Source organism: Ornithorhynchus anatinus, chromosome 7 (assembly GCF_004115215.2).
Source record: "Ornithorhynchus anatinus isolate Pmale09 chromosome 7, mOrnAna1.pri.v4, whole genome shotgun sequence".
NCBI classification, from domain to species: Eukaryota; Metazoa; Chordata; class Mammalia; order Monotremata; family Ornithorhynchidae; genus Ornithorhynchus; species Ornithorhynchus anatinus.
The window spans coordinates 33,303,096-33,327,352 of NC_041734.1; the positions used below are offsets into that span (position 1 = coordinate 33,303,096).

At 43.0% G+C, this 24,257-nt stretch overlaps 1 protein-coding gene across 1 annotated transcript; it reads left to right on the top strand.

The window, feature by feature from the left end:
• The first annotated feature begins 8,202 nt into the window (after nt 1-8,202).
• On the top strand, nt 8,203-15,514 carry LOC114813206. The gene is made up of 2 exons (XM_029068665.2): nt 8,203-8,293; nt 11,914-15,514. The coding sequence occupies exon 2, from the start codon at nt 12,401-12,403 to the stop codon at nt 14,708-14,710; it is 2,310 nt and encodes a 769-aa protein (XP_028924498.1). The 5' UTR covers nt 8,203-8,293; nt 11,914-12,400; the 3' UTR covers nt 14,711-15,514.
• Nucleotides 15,515-24,257: the final 8,743 nt, after the last annotated feature.

The following is a 24,257-nucleotide window of genomic DNA, read 5'->3' on the forward strand; positions in this document are numbered from 1 at the left end:
CCACTCTCCTTATTTTTTAGTGGTATTTGTTAACTGCTTACTATGCATCAAGCACTGTCCTAAGCACTGGGGTAGATACATATTAATCAGGTTGGACTCAGTTGGATTTATTGAGCATTTACTGTGTGCAGAGCACTGTACTAAGCACTTATGAGAGTAGACTATAACAATAAACAGACACAATCCCTGCCCACAGTGAGTTTACAGTCTAGAGGGGGAAACAGACATTAATATAAAACAATACATTACAGATATGTACATAAGTGCTGTGGGCTGGGAGGGGGATGAATAAAAGGAGCGTCAGGGTGACGCAGAAGGGAATGGGAGAAGAGGAAAGGAGGGTGTAGTCAGGGAATGCCCTGTTCCACACAGGGCTCACAGTCTAAGTAGGAGGGAAACCAAGTATTGAATCCACATGGTACAGTTGAGGAAACTGAAACAGGGAAGTTACGTGACTTACTGAAGGTCATACAGCAGGTAAATGGCAGAGCTAAGATTAGAACTCAGGTCCTCTGGCTCAGAGGCCTCTGCTAGGCCACGCCTATTTCTGAAGCCCGCAATCTTAGCATGATTCCAGACTCCTCCCTGTCTTTCAAAGCCCCACCGCCAAATCCTGTCAGTTTTTCCTCCCCATTCATTTACAGAGTCTCTTCCTTTCTCTCTATCAAGATGGCCACCCAACCACAATGGCTCAGGCGCTTATATCCCAGATTGACTACTGCAGTGGACTTCTCACTGCTGGTAGTAATAGTAAAGGTATTGTTGTGATGATCCAGTGGTTGTAACGCACTGTACTAAGCCCTTTAGAAAATTCAACAGAAGAATGAGACATATTCCCTGACCGTAAGGAGCTGATACTCTAACCAGTGAGAGAGACAAAAATGTTTACAAATAGGATAATAAGTAAAACTTAACTGTAAAATTTCTCATACATATGAACATATGTGCTGAGGGGGAGTGTAAATACATTTACCTGTCTCCAATCTCTCTCCTTTATGGTCCATATTTCTCTCTGTTGCTCAGATCATTTTTCTTTGACTGTGCCTGCAAACATCTCTCCACTCCTCAAAACCTTCAATGGTTATCTATTCCTCTCCACTTTAAGCAGAAACTCATGACAATTGGTTTTAAATCATTGAATCAATCATTCAAATTTATTGAGTACTTACTGTGTGCAGGGCACTGTACTAAGTGCTTGGATGAGTACAACACAGCAATATAACAGACTTATTCCCAAATCAATTTTCTCCCTCTACACCTCAGCTGACATGCTTCGTTGCTGTCAGGATAACCTCATCACTGTCCCTCTAGACTATAAACTCCCTCCAGGCTGTAAGCTCATTGTGGATAGGGAATGTGTCTGTTTATTGTTATATTGTGCTCTCCCAAGTGCTTAGTACAGTGCTCTGTACACAATAAATACAACTGAATGATTGAAAGAATGAAATGCCTTGTTTTCCTCTCTCCACTCCTCATCCTCTTTCTCAGACCTTTGCCCCATTTTTGGAACCCCTTCCCACATCAAAAAAATGTCAAATAAATTGGCCAGCCAATCTTTCCCCAACCATCAACCTCAAAGGGAGAAGGCCTTAAAAAAGCAGAGCTGTACTGAGAAACAGCCATTCACAGAAAGAGAGAGGTAGAGGGGGGAGAAAAAGATACAGACTGCACTGCACATCAGAATTGATCAGTACATGGTGATTGTGTTGATGATGATGATGGTGAAGGGAAATAGATTGTAAGCTCACTGTGGGCAGGGACTGTGTCTGTCAATTGTTATATTTCACTCTCCCAAGCATTAGTACAGTGCTTTGTATATAGTAAGTGCTCAATAAATGCAATTGGAAACAATAAAGAGGATGAGGACAAGGGTGCAAGGCTGAAATACAGACACAAGGCATATTTCAACACCAGCAGCAGCATTTACTGAGTGCTTTCCAGCCACTGTCTCACCTTTTTCCTCCCATTCCTGTCCAAAGTCTTCAAATGGGTTGTATAAATCCATTACCCCTACTTCCTCTTCTCCAACTCCCTCCTTGATCCTCTACCATCTGGCTTTCACCTCTTCACTCCACTGAGATCACCCTCCAAAGCCACTGATGATCTCCTTCTTTCCAAATCTAACCAACTCAACTGTGTCCTAATCCTCCTTAGATCTCAGCTACCTTAAGTCTTAAGAGATTGAGACTGTGAGGCCCATTGGGACAGGAACTGTGTCCAATATGCTTACCTTGTATCTCCCCCAGCGCTTAGAATAGTACTTGGCACATAGTAAGCATTTAACAAATACCATTATTTTTATCATTATTATTATCCTCAGGCCAATTCTCTTCAGTCTTCTTTGTTGGCTTTTCTTCAACCTCCCATTCCTAACTGCACATTTCGTTCCTCTCAAACAAACTCAGTTTCCATGCCTCATTATCGCTCCCACTGTAAACCTCTTGCTAAAACCTTCCCTTATGCCTGCAACTCCCTCCCCCTTTACACCCAGCAGACCATTCCTCTCCGCATCTTCAAAAACCTCTGAAATAACATCTCCTCTAAAAGAATTCCCTGATTAATCAATCTCCCAACTCCTCATTGTGTAGCTCCCCCATGTTGCACTTCTTTGTCCCCCAAACACTCAGGTACTTGCACATCCTCATAGTCCTTATATAAATATCTTTACCGTTATGCCTTGCAGAGCACTGTACTAAGCCCTTGGGAGAGAATAATAGACTAGACAGAATCTCTGCCTTGGAGGAGTTAAAAGTATAGTAGGGGAAACACTAAAATAAATTACTAGTAGGAGGAAGCAATGAATAGAGAGTAAAGATACTCTCCAGCACTGGGGGAAAGTGAGTGGCCAAGTGCTTAAAGTGATGTGGAAATGCTAAATAGGTGGTTGGGAAATTAGAAATTAATCAGGGAAAGCCTCCTGGAGGAGATGTGATTTTGGTAGAGCCTTAAAGATGTGGAGCATAACAAATTGCCAGATGTGAAGGGGTAGTTCCAGGAAGAAGGGAGGGCATGAGCAACAGGTTGGTGATGAGAGAGACAAGAACAAGATATGGTGAGTAGGTTGGCTTAAGAGCAATGAAGCAAGTGAGCTGGAGTATAAGGAGACAGGGTTAAGGATAAGTAATGGGCGAGACTTGACTGAATGCCTAAAAGCCAATGGTTGGTTTCTGCTTGATGTGGAGAGAAAAATGGGCAACTATGGGAAATTTTTGAGGAACTGAGATAGTCACGAAATTATGTTCTAGGGAAATGATCCAGGCAATGGAATGGATTCTGAAGTGGAGGGGTGAGAGGCCGAAGGCAGAGAAGTCTGCAAAGAGGCTGATATAATAGTCGAGGTGTGCTATGACAGGTGCTCAGTTGAACTGGTGGTAGTTTGGATGGAGAGGAAGAGGTGGATTCTGGAGATATTGTAGGGGAAAAACTGACAGGATTTAGAAATAGGTTAAATATGGAGGTTGAAGTAGAGGAAGGAGTCAAGAATAATACCAAGATGATGGGCTTGAATGAGAGGGAAGATGGTAGTACTTTCAATTGTGTTGTAATCTCTGCTGGATTCAGGAAGCTATTTAAGTTTTGGTTACATTTCAGGGAGGTGGATCTCCTGCTGACCTGAGGGTGACTCCTAAAGAGTAGGCAATATCAAGCTTGCTGGATATTTTCATTTTTGACCCAAAGTGATCAATCCTGAGATCAGTTCAATTCACTATCCTTATTGACAACTTTAGTGAAGAAAATAGAATTCTTGCACATCAAATTTGTTGATTAAAGAAAATGGATGTGAGTGCCAAAAGTTTGAAGTCAGGGATAGAATCTGTGGTATCTTAAACAAGGTGTTCAAATAGTGCTGCAAAAACAGGATGAAACTCAATGGGGACAAGTGCAAGGTAGCACATGTTTTGATGAAAAACAAACAGCACAAACACAGGATGGGGAAAGGTTGTCTAGAAACAAGGACAGAGGAAGGGATCTTAGTTGGCCAGAAACTCAAAATGAGTCAGCCATGAAGTTCTCTCAGGTGTCTGGCATTCAAGTGTCATGAAGCAATCCTTCCACTAGCCTCTGCACTGTTCAAGCCCTTTAAATTAGGGTAATGTTGGTATTTGTTAAGTGCTTACTATGTGCCGAGCACTGTTCTAAGCGCTGGGGTAGACACAGGGGAATCAGGTTGTCCCTCATTGGGGCTCACAGTCTTAATCCCCATTTTACAGATGAGGGAACTGAGGCACAGAGAAGTTAAGTGACTCGCCCACAGTCACACAGCTGACAAGTGGCAGAGCCGGGAGTCGAACTCATGACCTCTGACTCCGAAGCCCAGGCTCTTTTCCACTGAGCCACGCTGCTTCCCGAGAACAATGGCAATAAATAGTGGGTGGGGGGGAGGGGCACTGTTCTAAGCACTGGGATAGATAAAAATCAATTAGGTTGGACACAGTCCCTGTCTCACATCACTTATTCTGAGTAGGAGGAGAACAGATATTAAATTCCCATTTTACAGTTGAGGGAACTGAGGTATAGAGAAGTTGAGTTCTTTTGGAATTTAAGTGCTTACTAAATGCCAGGCACTGTAGTAAGCACTGGTGTTGGTACAAGATAATCATTCAGGCATTCTATCAATAATATTTATTGAGCACTTATGGTGGGCAGAGCACTATACTAAGTGCTTGGGAGCATACAATATAACAAACACATTCCCTGCCCGCAATGAGTTTACAATCTAGATGTTGGACACGGTCAATGCCCCACATGGAGCTCACAGTCTGAATTCCTATTTTAAATTAAGTGACTTGCCCAAGGTCATATAGCAGGCAAGTGGCAAAACAGGCCCATGCTCTTTTCACTAGTCCATGTTGCTCCTTACTTGAGCACTCCCCCTCCCCCCCCACTTTGAGATTTTATCACCTTTCTTAACATTCCACAGTGCTGGGCTTACTCTTCAAAGCAGTACATGATCTCTCGCAAGTGTTCTTGTGTGTATCCTTTGATCACCCAGTCTTCCCTCCCAGCAGAATGTTGGACACTTGGAAGTTCCTGAGTTGACAGGCATTCCCTGGAAGATTGGAAACAGCCAGAGGAGCAATGCCAGTCCACTTGAGGATCAAACCGAGGATATGAGCTTACATTAAAGCAGAAAAGATTAGCTTTGGCTTGCTGTTTATCAAGGTGATAAAATCTGAAAGTTGGGAATGTGTTCTCAGAGGAGGTTGGGGATTGTTCTCTTTCTAATCAGATTTTACACTGGGTGTTTCAGATGAAACACTAATACTGTGTACTCAGTCTCTCACTGTCAGCTTCACTGAGTCTCCTTGGGACATCACTTCTACAATAGGAAAACACACACACAAACACATCCCCAAAGCTCTTCAATCTGCTGGGGTTTTTTTTCCTGAACTTGTCCCTTCTCTGTCTTCCTTCTCTGGGCTCATCTGGATTTTTTCTTTTTAATGATATTTGCTAAGCGCTTACTATAGGTCAGGCACTCTATTAAACACTGGAGTAGGTACAAGCTAATCAGGTTGTACACCTTCCATGTCCCACCTGGGGCTCACAGTCTTCATCTTACAGATGAGGTAACTGAGGCCCAGAGAACTTAAGTGACTTTCTCAAGGCCACACAGCAGCCAAGTGGCAGAGTCGAGATTAGAGTCCAGGTCCTCAGACTCCCAACTATGCTCACTCGAGTAGGCAAACTGCTTCTCATTTTTTCCATCTGTCCAGCTTCTTCAGTCCATAGTGCCAGGCAGACTTTTCAAAGCGGTCCATGATTTCTTGCAAGTCTTCATGAGTGTATCCTTTGATCACATAGGCATGAGCTCCCAGCAGCTCCTGATTGGCTAGCTGGCTGGCTGGCTCAAGAACACTGGACATTTGTAAGCTCTCAGGAGGATTGGAAATAGCTCCATCTAAATCCTGTCTTGCATCTTCTACCATGTTTGTAGGGAATAAATGGACTGTAAGCTCGTTGTGGGTAGTAAATGTCTGCCCCAACTCTGTTGTTTTGTCATATGGTACGCTTCTAAATCTTTAGTACAATGCTCTGCACACAGTAAGTGCTCAATAAATAGAATGGATTGATTGAAAGTGAACTACTTAATCAACCCTGCTTTCATCCCTGTTTATAGGGAATGGGATCTCTCTGCCACAGTTAACCATATAATCGTGGAGTACTCAGAGGATCTCATTTCATTTCTCTGGGGAATCAAATGGAAATAGCCTAATCAATAAGTCAGTAGTATTTATTGAGAGGCTACTGCCTGCATAACACTGTATGAATGCTTGGGGAAAAACAATGAAACAATTGGTAGACTCAATCATTACCCACAAGGAGCTTACGGTTTAAAGCCGGAATGAGAGTGACAGAGTGTAAGGTTACACAGATCAGTGTTGTGGGGATGAAGGTGAAGCAAATATCAGATGTTTACGAGGAACAGATCTGAGCATAGAGGCAACTCAGAGGGGAGTGTTGGGAGGGAAAATGAGGACTAGTCTGGGTAGGCCTCTTGGAGGAGATGTGATTTTTGGAGGACTTTGAAGGTGGGGAGAGTGGTAGTCTGTAATAAATATGAGTTTTATTAGGTCTTGCCAACCTGCATGACTGCAACATTAGCCACTCAGATGTTATTCTGGCATTTAGTAACCATTTTGTGGGTAACATTAAGGGCAGAATCTGTACCAATGCAAGGATAGAGACAATTAAGGGCCAACAAAGGCAAAGGGAAAAATTACATTAAAGATAATTTATTTTATTTATAGTTATCAATTTTAGGCAACAAGCAGAAATTTTCCTCTAAAAATCCACAGTTTACTTTCTATCTCTCCTGCAGGTGGTGAAAGTATAGAGTGTGTGCTCAATATTTGTCAAGAATAATTGAGAAGCAGAATGGCCCAGAGAATAGAACTTGGGACTGGGAGCCAGAAGGACCTGGGTTCTAATCCCAGCTTTGCCACTTGTCTGCTGTGTGACCTTGGGCAAGTCATTTAACTTTTCTGTATCTCAGTTACCTTATCTGTAAAATGGGGATTAAAATTCTGAGTCCTAAGTGGGACATGGACTGTGTCCAACCTGACTAGCTTGTATCTACCTTCAGCGATTAGTACATACCTGGAACATAGTCAGTGCTTAACAAATACCATTAAAAAATTGTTACGTGTGAGAGTAAGCACCCATGGCAGGAAAGATAGAAAGAGGAGTTTTGTGAAAAATTGTTAAGGGTGAGAGTAAGCACCCATGGCAGGAAAGATAGAAAGAGGACTTTTGTGAAAACATTGCCTTGTCTCCACTACATCCAGAAAACTCTTCTAAGTCTCCCAACCCTGGGGATTGTGACCCAAATTATTGAGGAATTTGACCCTCTCCTTTCTCTGCATTGTCATGCTCCCTCCCTGTGGTAGCCTCAAATCTTCCAGGAACAGAAACTGACATTCCAACATCTTGGTTTTTTTGAGGAGAAAAAGTATCAATAACAGGCAAGTGTTATGTCACTTAAAGTGGGCTGAAATTTGGTGCACAGTTAGAAAAAATAAAACCCAAACACATGCTTTGCATTTCAGAGGAAAATCTCAGACACTCAAAGATTTTAGGAAGCGAGAGCCTTCTCATTTCCCCCACTTTGTTTACTCTCAGTGTGGTCTTTTGTCTAGAGCCTGCGAACTGAATTTATAATAGTCTCAGCAGAATTGGATGAACATACAATATGTTGCCCAGGTGGCAAGTACAGGAATAAGGTTATTTCTTAATGGGATTTGCTGTTTGTACTCTCCCTGGATTGAATGTTATTTGCCAAGAGGAGAGAAGTTATGCATTCCAATTGACTATAACATCCTCTGCTGAATCAGGTGGCCTGTTTCCAGGCTGTTTCTGCCCAAGAGAATTATTTCTATCTGACCTCCTTAAGGACAAAGCAATTGTGGAGAGTGGAACTTAATCCATCAATGGTATTTATTGAGTGTTTGTTGTTCACAGTGTACCATACTAAGTTCTTAGGAGAGTACAATACAGTGTTGATAGATGCATTCCCTGCCCACACTGAGCTTACAGGTTAAAGACATGTGGAAAAACATGTTCTTTGGGAAAGTAAAAAGTAGAAAGCTTAAAACAGAATTTGCAGTCAGGCATCTCTTCTTGCCCAGATTCCAAAATCAGGATGAATGTCTGGCTCAGTGAAGATTTTCCTCCGGCAACAATAGCTTCATTTTCCAATGGGTGGTGTGTCAAAAATGTATTTTTCTGTTTCAGAAATTCAAGGGATGAGCCTCTACTGGAATATCCTGAACTGAAATGACCTGCTCCTGAGGTGTGAAATAGTCAATGGGAATTAATACTTTTCTCCCTCATTTCAGGATTGTTATGTTCAAATTTCTTCTCAGGGAGGCTAATCAGCTCTTTTAGTCATTTTTCCATGTGAAGTGATTACATGTGCAATTGTCTATAAGATGGTAGTAGTGAGTCATTCACATCCAGGAAATGATGGCTCAGTGACTAAATGAAGAGATAGTTATTATTTGGGTAATTCAGTATTGCTCTAACTTTTTCATCTGACTCTTCAGTGTGGTTTAGTGGATAGAGCAGGGGCTTGGGAATCAGAAGGACCTGGGTTCTAATCCCAGCACTGCCACATGTCTGCTGTGTGAACTTGGGCAAGTCACTTAACTTCCCTGGGCCTCAGTTACCTCATTTGTAAAATGGGGATTTAAGAGTATGAACCCCTTGTGGGACAGGGATTGTGTCCAACCTGATTAACTTGTATTTACCCTGGTACTTAGAACAGTGCTTGGCACATAGTAAGTGCTTACCAAGTACCATAATTATTATTATTATTTTTCCTCCAGAAATGCCAGTTAATGGCACACTATGCTTTTTCATCTCGTTAGAACTCAAGACTCTTGGAAATATCATATTGGGTCAGACAAGTGGCCCATTGAGTTTAAACTTCTGTTTCTGATAGTGGCAACATGATGCTTAGAGGAGGTTATGTTAGCTGCCCTCTTTGACATCCATTCTCTTGACACAATTAACAAATTTTCAGTCATATCAATACAGACTTTTCTTGAGTTTAAGCCATTTCAGTGTTAGTTATTGTCTAATGATAACCCACAGTCCAAATACCTTAAAATCAGGGCTCTCACCTTTTACATTGGTAAAATGCTGTTGTTTTCAAGTCATTCAGGTCATTTTGAAAAGCATTTGGAATTTGAAAGTTTTTTAAAATAACATTATATATTCTGTAATCAAAATGAAAAAGCTCTCCACTCAAAGTACTTGATGCCAGAATTTGAAATATTTATCATTAATTAGGTCTAGCTGTTTCCTGAGCAGAAAATAATTATTAATGACACATCTATAGTATGGCCAACTTCTAGTTTCTGACATTCTTATCATAACATTATATGGCTTCACTCAAAACAGGGGATCTTGATTTTTTGGGCTGACTGAAGTTGAAACATTGACAGGACTGAGAGGCAGGTGGCAGTGTATATGAGTGTATATGTATATATGTCTCAATCCACTGGGAAGCACTTCAAAGGTTTTTGAGACAGTGGTCCAGGAAATTCTTTATATGGACATGCAAATAATGATGAATCACTTTTGCACATATAACACAGCACAGTGGAATGACAATATAGCTGAAGAAAACTAAGATGCCACCTGGAGATCCATACATACGAAGGGTTTTCATCAGCAACATAGAATTTCAAGTTTTGCTGAATTCTGCTACTCGGGCAGTGTGCCCTGCAACAGTGCACAGATGGGTAAGGAGGTAGAAAACCATAAGAAAAGCCAATCTGATTCTCAACAGACTGCCAAAAAAGTGGACTGCCAGAAACCCCTTTCCCACTCTTACCCTGTCCCAGCTGCAGTTGGTGAGTGTTCTGTGGATGGTGAAGATTCAAGGATTGTCATGTGCTTAATGGTGATTCATTCATTCATTCAGTCATACTTATTGAGCACTTACTGTGTGCACAGCACTGTACTAAGCCCTTGAGAGAGTTCAATATAACAACAGACACATTCCCTGCCCATTACAAGCTCACAGTCTAGAGGGGGAAACAGACATCAGTATAAATAAATAAGTACATAAATTGCAGATATATTCAGATATACATATGTGTTATGGGGATGGGAGGGAGGATGAATGAAGGGAGCAAGACAGAGCTATGGAGAAGGGAGTGGGAGAAGAGCAGAGGAGGGCTTAGGGAAGGCTTCTTGGAGGAGATGTGCTTCAATAAGACTTTGAAGTGGGCGAGAACAATTATCTGTCTGATTCATTCATTCAATAGTATTTATTGAGTGCTTATTATGTGCACAGCACTGTACTAAGCACTTGGAATGTACAGTTCGGCAACAGATAGAGACAATCCGTGCCCAGTGATGGGCTCACAGTCTAATCTAATTCAGACAATACCATCCGTTTGGTTTCCCACTGCAACTCCACAGAGACTGGCAGGACTCAACAAAGAGAGGAAATAAAATTAGCATCTATTAAACGCTTAGTAAATGCCAAGCATCAAGCCAAGAATAGGGTAAGCACAAGGTAACTGGATCATTCGCAGTTCCTGTCCCATATCATGGCTCAAAGTCCAAGACGGGGGGAGTGAGAAGAGTGCCAAGCACTGTTCTAAGCACTGGAGAAGATATAGGTTAATCAGACCAGACACAATCCCTGTCTCACAGGGGACTCACAGATTGAGCACAATCAAGAGCAGTGAGGTAAAGGATGGAAATCCTTCTCTCATATTAGGAGGAAAGGCATTTCAGACCTGAGGTAGGATGTGGGTGAGAGATCAGCGGTGAGATAGGTGAGATTGAGAAACAGTGAGAAGGTTAGCATTAGAATAACCAAGTGTGCAGGCTGGGTTGTAGTAGGAGAGTAGCGAGGTGAGGTAGGAATGGGTAAGGTGATTAAATGCTTTAAAGTCAATTGTGAGGAGTTTTTGTTTGATGTGGAGGTGGATGGGCAACCACTGGAGTTTTTTGAGGAATGGGGAAACATGGTCTGAATATTTTTGAGGGAAAATGATCTGGGCAGCAAAATGGGATATGGACTGCAGTGGGGATCCAGAAGTAAAAGCTTCCAGTGGTTTTGACCCTCTTCAATTCCTCAGTGCCACCCACATGGTGTTAGTTCTGATTGCATCATTAAAGCACGAAGGGAGTGTTCAAGGATGTAGGTGGTGTTTGCAAACCAGATCCTAGTAGAAAGAGTATGGGCTGAAAAGTCAGGAAACTCTGTTTCTAGTCCTAGCTTTGTCACTTGCCTGCTGTGTGACCTTGGACAAGTCACGTAACCACTCAGTTTCAGTTTCCTCACTTGTAAAATGAGTAAAATACCTGTTCTCCCGTCTTAACCTCTTAGACAGCGAGTCCCATGTGGGACAGGAACTGTGTTCAATTTGATGGCTTTTTGTCTACTTCACAGGAGAGGGAGAAGCAGCATGGCCTAGTGGATAAGAGCACAGCCTTGGGAGTCAGGAGTCAGAAGGTCCTTAGTTCTAATCCTAGCTCTGCCACATGTCTGCTGTTTGACCTTGGGCAAATCACTTAACTTCTCTGTGCCACAGTTATCTCAACTATAAAATGGGTATTAAGACTATGAGCCTAAGGTGGGACAGGGACTGTGTCCAACCTAATTTGCTTGTATCCACCCCAGTGATTAGAACAGTTCCTGGTGCATATTAAATGCTCAACAAATGCCACAATTATTATATCTTGCTTCAGTTGATGTTACAAAGGAATATTGGTACTACGAGTAAAAATGGAAAGAAATGAGAATAAAGGAAAGGTTAGGAGATAAAGTGACATGGGTTGAGGGATTTGGTGTGGAAGGTCAAGAAGAGACTGAGGTACACAACAGAGGAGAGGTCCTGTGTGAAAGGAATATTGTTGTAATTTCCAATTGCTTTTTTTAAATCCTAGTTCATGAGAAGAACCGGGCTCAGCTATTTCTCTCCTCTGTGACTGCACTTAACTCTTCTTCCTCTGCTCCTATCTCAAGACCGGAGGTGCACGTGCTCACCCCCAAAAAAGCAGGAGAGAGAACAACTTCCTACTGTGTCAAAGGGAGCTCAAGGCATTGAACATGACAAAGCAAAGTTGCTTTGGCCTCTCTTGAATGCTCTTCAGCCGTAACCCTGAGCCTGCGGGAAGATAGCAGCCATCCTGTTCCCTCTTGGCATCCCTGGACCTGTGGGGGTTCCCTCAGGTAGCCTTCAGGGGGAGAAGCATTGCCTGTCAGAATTTCCTATGCAAAATATTCCCTTGGGAACTCTGCTTTCCTTGAAAAATCAGCAAAGTATCAAGGCCTTTTTTCTCTTTTTTCCACAAAACTGAGGATGAGCTAAGTTGATTAAGCGGACCTGAAATCCAGTAACCTGCTTTTCATCACTCAAGACCTCAGCCAAGAATGTACACGTCTCACCCTGAAAATCCCTTTAGAATGAAGCTAAGTGTAGCCCAAGAACATGCTTTTCACCAAAAGCAGGCCACATTGCCGATGAAACATTTCATTCCCCAGGCATTTCAAGCTCCCAGTGCTTTTACATATGAATCTCCAACAAAGGTATTCCAAAGGATGAAAATCAAGGCTTTGCAGGACAGATGGCAAAAAAACAAGTTGCTTGAGGAAAATGCCAGTCAAATAAATACAGCTTTCTCTCTGACTTCTAATTTGGAAAGATCCATTGGATTACAAAGTGAAAATCTTGATGCAGGTTCAATTGTACCTGTAGAGCAAGTGGGATATGTTGTTGACCAATCACAAAAGGAGATGATCCCAGAATCCCCCAACATGATTTTCCTCCGTATGAAGTATCGGCTAATGAGGAAGAGGCAGTATGAAGCATCTCTTTCCTTGGTCAACCATTCTTCACAATGTTCCTCTTCTAGTCAGTATGAAGGAAAACATGTTTCATTAGCATCCTCTAGAAAACTATGTATCCCAATAGATTTTGCCCCCAAAGGGCAGGGTTGCTTTAATCAGAAAAATATACTATTTTCACAAAATGTTCTTGCAGATGTTGGGATGAACAATATGCAATCCCGGTGTGTGGAGGTTAATGCAGAACACCCTATTTGTATCCCCCATAAGACTGGTATCAAGTTTCCAGGATATGAAAGAGAAAGTGCATCTTGTGTCCACAATTTCCCAGAAGAAAGAGACCAGTCAAGCAGTGAGGAGAGCAGGGCAGAGATTGGAATGAAAAAGACCCCAGAGAGAAACCCTCAAATCCTCTCCACATGTCTAAGTCCCTTTCTGCTTGCTTCCCCCAAGATCCATATACCGAGGAAACAGAAACTGAAGGAAGAGTATATATCTCAACCAAATCCAACACATAAGGATAAGGATGGTAGAATGGATTATAAAAATGAAAGGCTTGGTTTAAGGGATCAGGTGTTTAGTGTGACTAATAGCAATTCTCTGGGTACTGAAGGATGCTGGGATAATACTAATGACCAGGATGGACAAAGTGGTGGACTTTTAGGGCACAGAGAAAACAACCAACTCACTACCTGGCCTGACAAAAGCTGCAGTTTACAAGAAAATAGACATTCAGCTCTGATGAAGCAGAACTCCACTGAGAGACTTACATTCAGCTCTCTGGAAAACTGGGGAATATATGATGATACTTTGCTTAATAGTACAGGAGAGAAAACTAGAAGAGAACCAATACAGGCCTCTGAAGAACAAGGAGTGGCTGACAATTACAATGTGATAGAGGGATCAGAAAAAATAGAGACTAAAGATAAATCAGGAGATATGAAAGCTACCATTGAACAAGATAGTGGTGATGGTAATATTGAGATTATTCATTCATCCAACAAAAAAACATTAGAAGCCACCAAAGTTTCAATGCAACATTCTAGAAATAAAGGCACAACCTATTACTATGACTCTGATCCTCCTGAAGGGAAAAGTAACCCATTGCTCGAAACTAAAAAAATTAAACTCAGTAGCTACAGTGGTCGACACCTTATGTCTCCATTGAAATATTGGAGTGGGGAAAGACAATTCATCGACCATAAATTAGAAGTGAAAGTCTATAAGGGTGGTATAGATTACTTGTCAGCTCCCTATTGGGGTATAAAATCCTTAAACACTTCAGTGCCTTGCCTCAAGACCACCAACACTGCAAACATTCAAAATGATGGAGGAGGCACCAAGCAAAACAAAAGAAGCGGCAAGCAGAGTGACGCTTTTGAAAAGAAGGTTAAAGCTAGAGACTCAAGTGAAAACAATGAGGACCCTGAAGATGTATCCATTTGTGTCAAAGGGCAAACTAATAAATGTTCCCCAAAACACATGTTGAATGACGGAGTTAGTTCATCTCAGAGGAATTCACCGAAAGACAGAAACGTGAAATCCACAGAACTATCTGTAGTTGACAATACTTGTGCCTTATCCTTGCGTGTTGATACAGAGTCCAAATTGCATACGTTAAAGCCGGAAAGTGATTTAGATGAGGCACTGAAAAGGAAAGTGCTCACCAAAACAACCAGGCGATTCAAGAGTGTCTCCTTTGGTGACAGGCAAGAACTCGCTAGGAAAGCTGGAAGAAGCTTGAAGAAATTAAAAAGTCAGTTTTGGTTAAGTGACAAATATGTTGGCTATCTGACCAAGAGAATGATGATGAAATCTGCCAAAAACCTTCTTGCTGCCGGGTTAAGGGTGGTGTTGTGGTCAGGATGCTCAAATTTTGAAACCAAACCCAACTGAGGCCTCTATGAGGACCAAGCAGGAGTTTTCTACTCTTTTTCCCTGTTATCCCTCTTCTGCCCTCTCGGCCCAAATTGTTGTGTGTAAATGCTGGTTGTTTGCATAAAGTATGCGAAAGACATGTGCCTTCAGCCAGGCCCTATCTGCAGGTAAACCCCATAGCAACAGCCCTGCACTTTAGCCTTCTGGTAGTTGAAAATCGGTAGTCTTCCACCGAAGAAAGGCTGAGTCCTAAAGTGAAATGAACTTTCTGGGGAAATCAGGCATCACCCTAGAGGAGGTGAAACAAGCTGTAGGTTCAATGCTGTAAAGTTTATTGCAGTTACATGGAGGAGTACTTCGATCTTATAGTGTGGTGTGCACACAAATACAGACCCCATGGGCTGGAAAATGCCATTAGTAATACAAAGGAAAGTGTTCACCGTAGGTTCCCAAATGCATGTCTTTGGGAAAGCCATTGCTTCAAAGATGACAATGGCAAAGTGGTGGTGCTTTTCATATTTTGTATGATATTTTCATATTTGAGAACAGAGTTGATGCATGGGTTAAGCCTCATGATAGTATCCTTCTCCTGTAGTCTTCATTTTTGCCCAAGTCTGGGAGCCAGGAGACCAGAGGTCCAGTTCCAGCTCTGCCACTAACCTACTGTGTGGCCTCAGGCAAGTCACTTGACCTGTCTGTGCCTCAGTGCCTTGCCCATGAAATGGAAGGAATACTTGCTGTTTTCTATCTCACTTGACTGTTGAAGGGATGTAAGAATGGATGTGAAAGTGCTTGGGAAAATAAAGTACTATTCAAACTCAAGATACTATTATTATTTTTATTAATAATTTTACAAAAAGGTTTTCTCAACTGACTTCAGGATTGCTCTTTCATGCCTCTTTATGGTACAAGCTAAGTAAAAAAGCATCTCTAAATGAATCCAACCCAGTCCACTAAGAATTGTATTTCTTTAAACTCTACCATTTTTCTTCAGCAGTTTTGTGGCTCTAGAGAAAAAACATAGTCTGTTATGTAGTGTAGGACTTTCCTCTTCCTAATCTTTTATGGGTCACATCTTGTTTGACAGGTCAAACATACCATGCCTCTTTCTTCTGTGACCCTCACACCCCTTTACAAGTTTTTAACTGATTTGGTACCCATCACTCTGAAGGTATCACTGCTTTTCTCAGTCTCTTTGAGATTTCCTTTTTTTCTGAATCTGTAGATGTGGCGTTTTTCTAAGTTAAGACTTCTGTTTTTAGTTGCTCTCTTTCCTGCTAAGTAAGAATTTGGCACTGAACACTCTGATAGTGTTATTTCAATTCTGCAGCCTGTCTTCACTGTGACAGCTGTCTCCAATTTCATGGTTTGGAAGTAGTGCCTGTGTTCAGAGGGACCTGGGAGAGGGATGCAAGGGCTCTGGAGAACATTGGGGGCTAGGAGACCCCCAAAGAAATGCTATGTGTTTGGGTAAATTTGGCATACTTTTGCAAAACAAAGCACATGATGTCACTGGGTTATGTTACATGCTCATATTCATTCAGTCATATTTATTGAGTGCTTACTGTGTGCAGATCACTGTACTAAGCACTTGGAAAGTACAATTTGGCAACAGAGACAATCCCTACCCAACAACGGGCACATGATGTCAGTGTCCTCTATTTTTGGGTATCACGAATAGCCAAGAATCAAGAATAGCCTTTTCATAGCCCTTTTACAGTAAGGGCAAAAGTTACTCAACAAGCATTAGCCCAGGAGACGGTATTTAGAGATGAAACCATTCTCCATGGACAAACTTTGAAACAAATACATCATTGTTATACTATTCTAATTCTGATGACATTCTTATTACTATCAAAGTGCTGGTTGCCATGAGAACTGGACACTGTCTTTAGATTGGACAGAGCAGGTAAAAAACAACAACTATTTTCAGATGTGAAATGTCAAGTGTAAATGATTTTTACATCACAGGATGCCTCATATAAGGTGATGCCAATTCTGACTGCTTTTGAACCCATGGAACATACCAGGATCTGTGACTTCCCTAAATCACAAATGTTAATTTTTGGTGTCAGATTATTTTAAATGCTAGCCCCTGAAGAAAAACAAAACTTCTGGGGGCAAACAGTAAATTGTACTATAATGCTAATTTGTACCTATGGGGAGTGTGTACCCCAGTTAGAGGTCAGATAGGATCTTACTTTTTGAGCCTCTCAGGAATGCCAATAGTAATAGTATTTATATTTTTATATATTTTTTAATTTTTCGCATCAATTATCTCATTTTATCCCCTCTCCTTTCTGTGACGCAGGAGTGGAATTTTTGTCTAGCAGATCAGAGGAAAGAAGCTCATGCACAAAAGAAGCATCCAGGTTATTAGTAAAATGCTTTCTTCTTGCTTACCACTGTCATACAGAAATTGACACTCAGTCTCTAGCTTTTTCTACTTGGCCTTAGGTATTGTTGTTTTGACAGGTGCCTACACAGCTGGTTAACGTGTACTCCTGAAAACACATTGAGTTTACCGTTGCCTTCGGTTATTGTCCGAGGCAAAATTGTAAGTGTCAATAATTGCACTCTCAGTCATTAGAGCAATTAGACACTTGTTCCTCAATTGAAGAAAGTTCAAGAGGCCAATTGCTCCTGATGTTATCCTGCTGTGGATGGGGGTGTGTTCTTCCTGGAAAGAATCTGTTCCCTGATCATAATGGCACCTATTGAAAGGCAGGCCATGAAGGCGCAATTTTCAATCACTTCGGGCATCGGTTGAGTATATGTCCTGGCAATGCCCTACCTCACATGGACCTTTTAAGTGAAATATTCATTATGCCCAAAACCTTATAGAATAGGGATGTCACAGTTTGAAATGCTACTAATTTTGTTTCCTTTGGCAAAGGAAGATGTCATTAAAAATCTTTCCTCCTTTAACCTGTGACTCTGTGAAGTCTGTTAGGAGATTTCTCTTTTAAAGTAAAATTTCCAAGTTGACAAAAATGGGAATGAAAGTTGTTTACATGACAAAGAAGTGTTGTATCAGGCAGAGCATTGGCATCCAGTCCCATTCTTGGGATTGGCTTGGAGAGTAAACTGAGAATTGAATCTGTATAGCAGGCTCTGGAATAGTTTTGGCAGGTTTCCTTACCTTTCTTTCATCAGTGGTGGGATGGCTATTCTGAATGTTATCCAGGTTAGAATAATGGCATTTCAGAAGGTAATACAGAAAGATCACTGAAGGCAATTGAGCCAGTAATCAGGAAGGCAAATGATAAATAATGTCATAATGTCATTCTCCACACAACCCATGGTGCATGCATGGGTGCACACCACACACACACACACCCCCTCAATCAATCAATCATATTAATTAAGTGCTTATCGTGTGCAGAACACTAAATTAAATGGTTCAGATAGTACAATATAAGAGTTGACAGATATGTTCTCTGCCCACAATGAGCTTACAGTGTAGAAGGGGAAACAGGCATCAGTATAAGTGAATTATGGATATGTACCTAAGTGCTGTAGGGCTGAAGAAGGGGTGAATAAAAGGTGCAAACCACAGTGCAAGGGCGACACAGAAGGGAGCGGGAGAAGAGGAAATGAGGGCTTAGCCAGGGAAAAGCTCCTGGAGATGTCCTTTTAACGAGGTTTTGAAGGTGGGGAGAGCGATCGCCTTTTGGTTATGAAGAAGGAGGGCTTAAACATTGAGTCTCCTCTCTAGGGAGTGGGCTTGCACTGGCAACAAGGTGGGGTAAGGGAAATGGACCACTGGACCACACCATCTTAGGTAGCCAAATAGTCATGACTAGCAGAAAGAGTTAGTCTAGGAGGGTGAGTGGGTGGAAGTCATGTGTAGGTCAGGCAACTAGGATCTCCTCCACAGTGAAAAGAGGGAGATACTTTGATCATGATAGCAGAAGAAGGACTGGGTTGGTGGGCAGAAGGGATGAGAATAGATCAACCCATTAAGATAGAGGAGCACAGGGCTCCTTTGAGAGCGGGATGTCAGTAATTGGGACAGCTTACTAGACAGCAAGCATTCTTCAAATGATCTTCCCCATGTCATAAGAGAGGTGGGTTCCAACTCCCTCACTGGAGTCATTTTCAGTGTCACCCAGTGTTCCTGTAAAAGACAGGGAAGGCAGAGGTAGAGGACTTTAATAATGTTGGTAATTGTTAAGCACTTATTATGTGCAGAGCACTGTTCTAAGCACTGGGGTAGATACAGGGTAATCAGGTTGTCCCACGTGAGGCTCATAGTCTTAAGCCCCATTTTCCAGATGAGGTAATTGAGGCACAGAGAAGTCAAGTGACTTGCCCACAGTCATCTGACAAGTGGCGGAGTCTGGATTCAAACCCATGACCTCTGACTCCCAAGCCCATGCTCTTTCCACTGAGCCACTTAGGGGTGGTGCTAAGCTTTTGCCCACCCCCCCATCCCCTGGCTCCAGGACCAGCCTTTCAGACCAATCACTGCCTGGGAGGCATTCAGACCATTTACAGACATAGGTCAGACATAGGTAGCAAGAGCTTATCTTTTATACACACACACACACACACACACACACACACACACACACACACTCACCCCCCCATGTATGTACATTCATATATACACACATATAAACATTTAAATATATATATATATATATACATATATGAGCCTACACATTCCTTAAATCACCACTACAAGATAGAGAACATATATAAAAGAAAATCTTAAAGAAATGGCAACAGCTCTTCAATAATTGCATTGCACTATTGAGGCTGAGACTCTGAAATCAATCAGTCAAACACATCTATTAAGCACTTACTTTGTGCAGAGTACTATATTAAACACCAGGGATAATATAATAGAGTAGGAGGACATTTACCTACCCTTTTGTTTATCATATTTGTTAAGTGCTTACTATGTTCCAGGTACTGTACTACCCGTGGGGGTACACTCAAGCTAGATTGTACACAGGCCATGTCCCACATAGGGCTCAGAGTTGTAATACCCATTTTACAGGTAAGGGAACTGAGGCACATACAAATTAAGTGACTCGCCCAAGGTCACACAGCAGGCAGGTGGCAGAACCAAGGTTAGAACCCAGGTTCTTCTGACTCCTAGGTCCTTGGTCTAGTCACTAGGCCATGCTATTTCCCTCAAGGAGTTTACAATCTAGTGGGAGGAAATAGTTCATCTAACAGTCAGTGAAGACAAAGCTTAATGAAATCCCCACTGCAGGCATAAGTGATGCAGTAGGAAGGGATAATAGGATATGATGAAGAGATTAGTCAGGAAAGATTTTCTGGAGTAGAGATGCTTTTAATAAGACTTTGAAAATGGGGAGAGTACTGGTCTGTCAGATATGCAGGAGAAAGGAGTTCTAGATAAAAGGGAGGGAGTGAATAAGTGGTCAAAAGTGAGAAAGACGACTGTGAGCAGATGAAGCAGTAATGATATTGTGGTATTAAGCACTTACCATGTGTCAGACACGCATTGTACTAAGTGCTGGGGTAGATACAAGATAGTTTAGACACAGTCTGTGTCCCACACATGTCTTACAGTCTTAATCCTCCTTTTACAAATGGGATCACTGAGGCACAGAGAAAATAAGTGACTTCCCCAAGGTCACACAGCAGACAAGCAGTGCAACTAGGATTAGAACCCAGGTCCTCTGACTCCAAGGGTTGTGCTTTTTCCACTAAGCCATTTTGCTTTTCCAACCAGGCTGTTGTAATTTTTCAGCAGAGCTTCTCATGATATATCTACCCTCTAGGAGCCCAACATTTAGCTGTTTGGTCAGTTTGATGGCCACTTTTTGATGCATTGGTTGCAATGAGATGGACTCTGGCCTAGGGGAAAAAGCATGAGCCTGGAAGTCAGATGACAGGGGTTCTAATTCTGGCTCCACCACTTGCTTGCTGTGTAATCTTGGCCTAGTCACTTCACTGCTCTGTGTCTCAGTTTCCCATCTGTAAAATGGGGATTTGATACGTTCATTCATTTATTCAATCATATTTATTGAGCACTTACTTTGTGCAGAACACTGTACTAACTGCTTGGAAAATACAATTCAGCAATATAGAGAGACAATACCTGCCCACACTGGGCTTGCAGTCTAGAAATGGGGAGACAAACATCAAAATAAGTAAACAGGCATCAATATAAATGAATAGAATTGTAGATATATGCACATCTAAACAAGTAAACAGGCATCAATATAAATAAATAGAATTATAGATATGTACATATATACTCATGTGCTGTGGGGTGGGGAGAGGAGAGTAGAACAAAGGGAGTGAGTCGGGGCAACATGGAGGGGAGGGGGAACTAAGAAAAAGGGAGCTTAATCTGAGAAGGCCCCTTGGAGGAAGGGAACCTTCAGGAGGGCTTTGATGGGGGGAGGTGTGATTTGGCAGGTTTGAGGAGGGAGGTCGTTCCAGGCCAGAGGTAGGATGAGGGCAAGAGGTTGACAGCAGGACAGACAAGAACAAAGTATTCAATAGTATTTATTGAGCGCTTACTATGTGCAGACCACTGTACTAAGCGCTTGGGATGAACAAGTCGGCAACAGATAGAGACAGTCCCGTTTGACGGGCTTACAGTCTAATCGGGGGAGACGGACAGACAAGAACAATGGCACTAAACAGCATCAAGGGGAAGAACATCTCGTAAAAACAATGGCAACTAAATAGAATCAAGGCGATGTACAATTCATTAACAAAATAAATAGGGTAACGAAAATATATACAGTTGAGCGGACGAGTACAGTGCTGTGGGGATGGGAAGGGAGAGGTGGAGGAGCAGAGGGAAAAGGGGAAAATGAGGCTTTAGCTGCGGAGAGGTAAAGGGGGGATGGCAGAGGGAGTAGAGGGGGAAGAGGAGCTCAGTCTGGGAACGCCTCTTGGAGGAGGTGATTTTTAAGTAAGGTTTTGAAGAGGGAAAGAGAATCAGTTTGGTGGAGGTGAGGAGGGAGGGCGTTCCAGGACCGCGGGAGGACGTGACGCAGGGGTCGACGGCGGGATAGGCGAGACCGAGGGACGGTGAGGAGGTGGGCGGCAGAGGAGCGGAGCGTGCGGGGTGGGCAGTAGAAAGAGAGAAGGGAGGAGAGGTAGGAAGGGGCAAGGTGATGGAGAGCCTTGAAGCCTAGAGTGAGGAGTTTTTGTTTGGAGCGGAGGTCGATAGGCAACCACTGGAGTTGTTTAAGAAGGGGAGTGACATGCCCAGATCGTTTCTGCAGGAAGATGAGCCGGGCAGCGGAGTGAAGAATAGACCAGAGCGGGACGAGAGAGGAGGAAGGGAGGTCAGAGAGAAGGCTGACACAGTAGTCTAGCCGGGATATAACGAGAGCCCGTAATAGTAAGGTAGCCGTTTGGGTGGAGAGGAAAGGGCGGATCTTGGCGATATTGTAGAGGTGAAACCGGCAGGTCTTGGTAACGGATAGGATGTGTGGGGTGAACGAGAGGGACGAGTCAAGGATGACACCGAGATTGCGGGCCTGCGGGACGGGAAGGATGGTCGTGCCATCCACGGTGATAGAGAAGTCTGGGAGCGGACCGGGTTTGGGAGGGAAGATGAGAAGCTCAGTCTTGCTCATGTTGAGTTTTAGGTGGCGGGCCGACATCCAGGTGGAGACGTCCCGGAGGCAGGAGGAGATGCGAGCCTGAAGGGAGGGGGAGAGGACGGGGCGGAGATGTAGATCTGCGTGTCATCTGCGTAGAGATGGTAGTCAAAGCTGTGAGAGCGGATGAGTTCACCGAGGGAGTGAGTGTAAATGGAGAACAGAAGAGGGCCAAGAACTGACCCTTGAGGAACTCCAACAGTTAAAGGATGGGAGGGGGAGGAGGCTCCAGCGTAGGAGACCGAGAATGATCGGCCAGAGAGGTAAGAGGAGAACCAGGAGAGAACAGAGTCCGTGAAGCCAAGGTGAGATAAGGTATGGAGGAGGAGGGGATGGTCGACAGTGTCAAAGGCAGCAGAGAGGTCAAAGTACAAAGTACAGTGAGAAGGTTAGCTCCAGCGGAGTGGAGTGTGGGCTGGTATGTAGAAGGAGAGAAGGGAGGTGAGGTAAGAAGGGGCAAGGTGATGGTGAAATTTGAAGCCAATAATGAGAAATTTTTGTTTGATATGGAGGTTGATAGACAACCACTGGAGATTTTTGAGGAGGGGAGTGACATGTCCAGAATGTTTCCGTAGAAAGAGAATCTGGGCAGCAGCATGAAGTATGGACTAAAATGGAGAGAGACAGAAGGTTGAGAGGTCAGAAAGGAGGCTGATGCAGTAATCCAGTTGGGATAGAATGAGTGCTTGTACTCACCTGGTAGCGGTTTGGATGGAGAGTGAAGGGTGGATCTTGGTGATGTTGTGAAGGTGAGACCTGCAGGCTTTGCTGATGGATTGGCTATGTTGGCAAATGAGAGAGTGGAGTCAAGGATGACACCAAGGTTGTGGGCTTCTGAGACAGGAAGGATAGTTGTGCCCTCTTTGGTGATGGGAAAGTCAGGGAGGGGGTTTGGGGAGGAAGATAAGGTGCTCTGTCTTGGGCATGTTGAGTTTTAGGTGGCAGGAGGACATTCAAGTGGAGATGTCCTAAAAGCAGAAGGAGATGAAAGCCCAGAGGGAGGGAGAGAGAACAGGGGAGGAGATATAGATTTGGGTGACATTGCATAGAATTGATAGTTCAAGCCATGAGAGCAGATGAGTTCTCCAAAGGAGTGAATGTAGATGGAAAATAGAAGAGGACCAAGAACTGACCCTTGAGGGACCCCTACAGTTAGGGGATGGGAGGGGGAGGAGAAACCTGCGAAGGAGACTCAGAATGAACAGCCAGAGAGATGAGAGGAGAACCAGGAGAGGACAGAGCCAGTGAAGCCAAGGTTGGATAATGGATTGTGAAGGGGATGGTCTACAGTGTCAAAGGCAGCTGAGAGGTCGAGGAGGATTACTAGAGTAGGATTGGTAGAAGCTGTGCCAGGGTACGTGTCTGCCGGGTGGTCCCTGCATGCATCCTGTTTCACTGAGAGACGACGCCTACTCTCTTGTAGGTAGCTGTGGAGGCAGCGGCCCTGGCTACTCTGGAAGAAGTAGAAGCTATGGAAGTGGTGGACAGGATTATGGCAACCAGGGCAGTGGCTATGGTGGGAGTGGCAGTAGATTGTCAGCCCCATATTAGAAAGGGACTGTTTCCAACCTGCCTGTCTTGTGAGTGTCTCAGTGCTTTGAATTTAGCACATAGTAAGCAAATACTATTATTATTTTTATCATTATTATTATGATTATTATTCCACTTATGATATTGGAAGATATTTGACCAAAGAGAGCAGTCTAGTAAGGGAAAAAGGCATGAACGTTGAGTTGGGAGTGGAAGTTTTCAGAGTAAGAGATGGATAGGAGGTTTTTTAAAATTGTATTTGTTAAGTGCTTTCTATGTGTCTTGTAAGCTCATCATTATTCAATTGTTTTTATTGAGGGCTTACTGTGTGCAGAGCACTCTAGACTGTAAGCTTGTTGTGAATAGGGAATGTGTCTGTTTATTCTTACACTGTACTCTCCCAAGTGCTTAGAAAAGTACTCTGCACA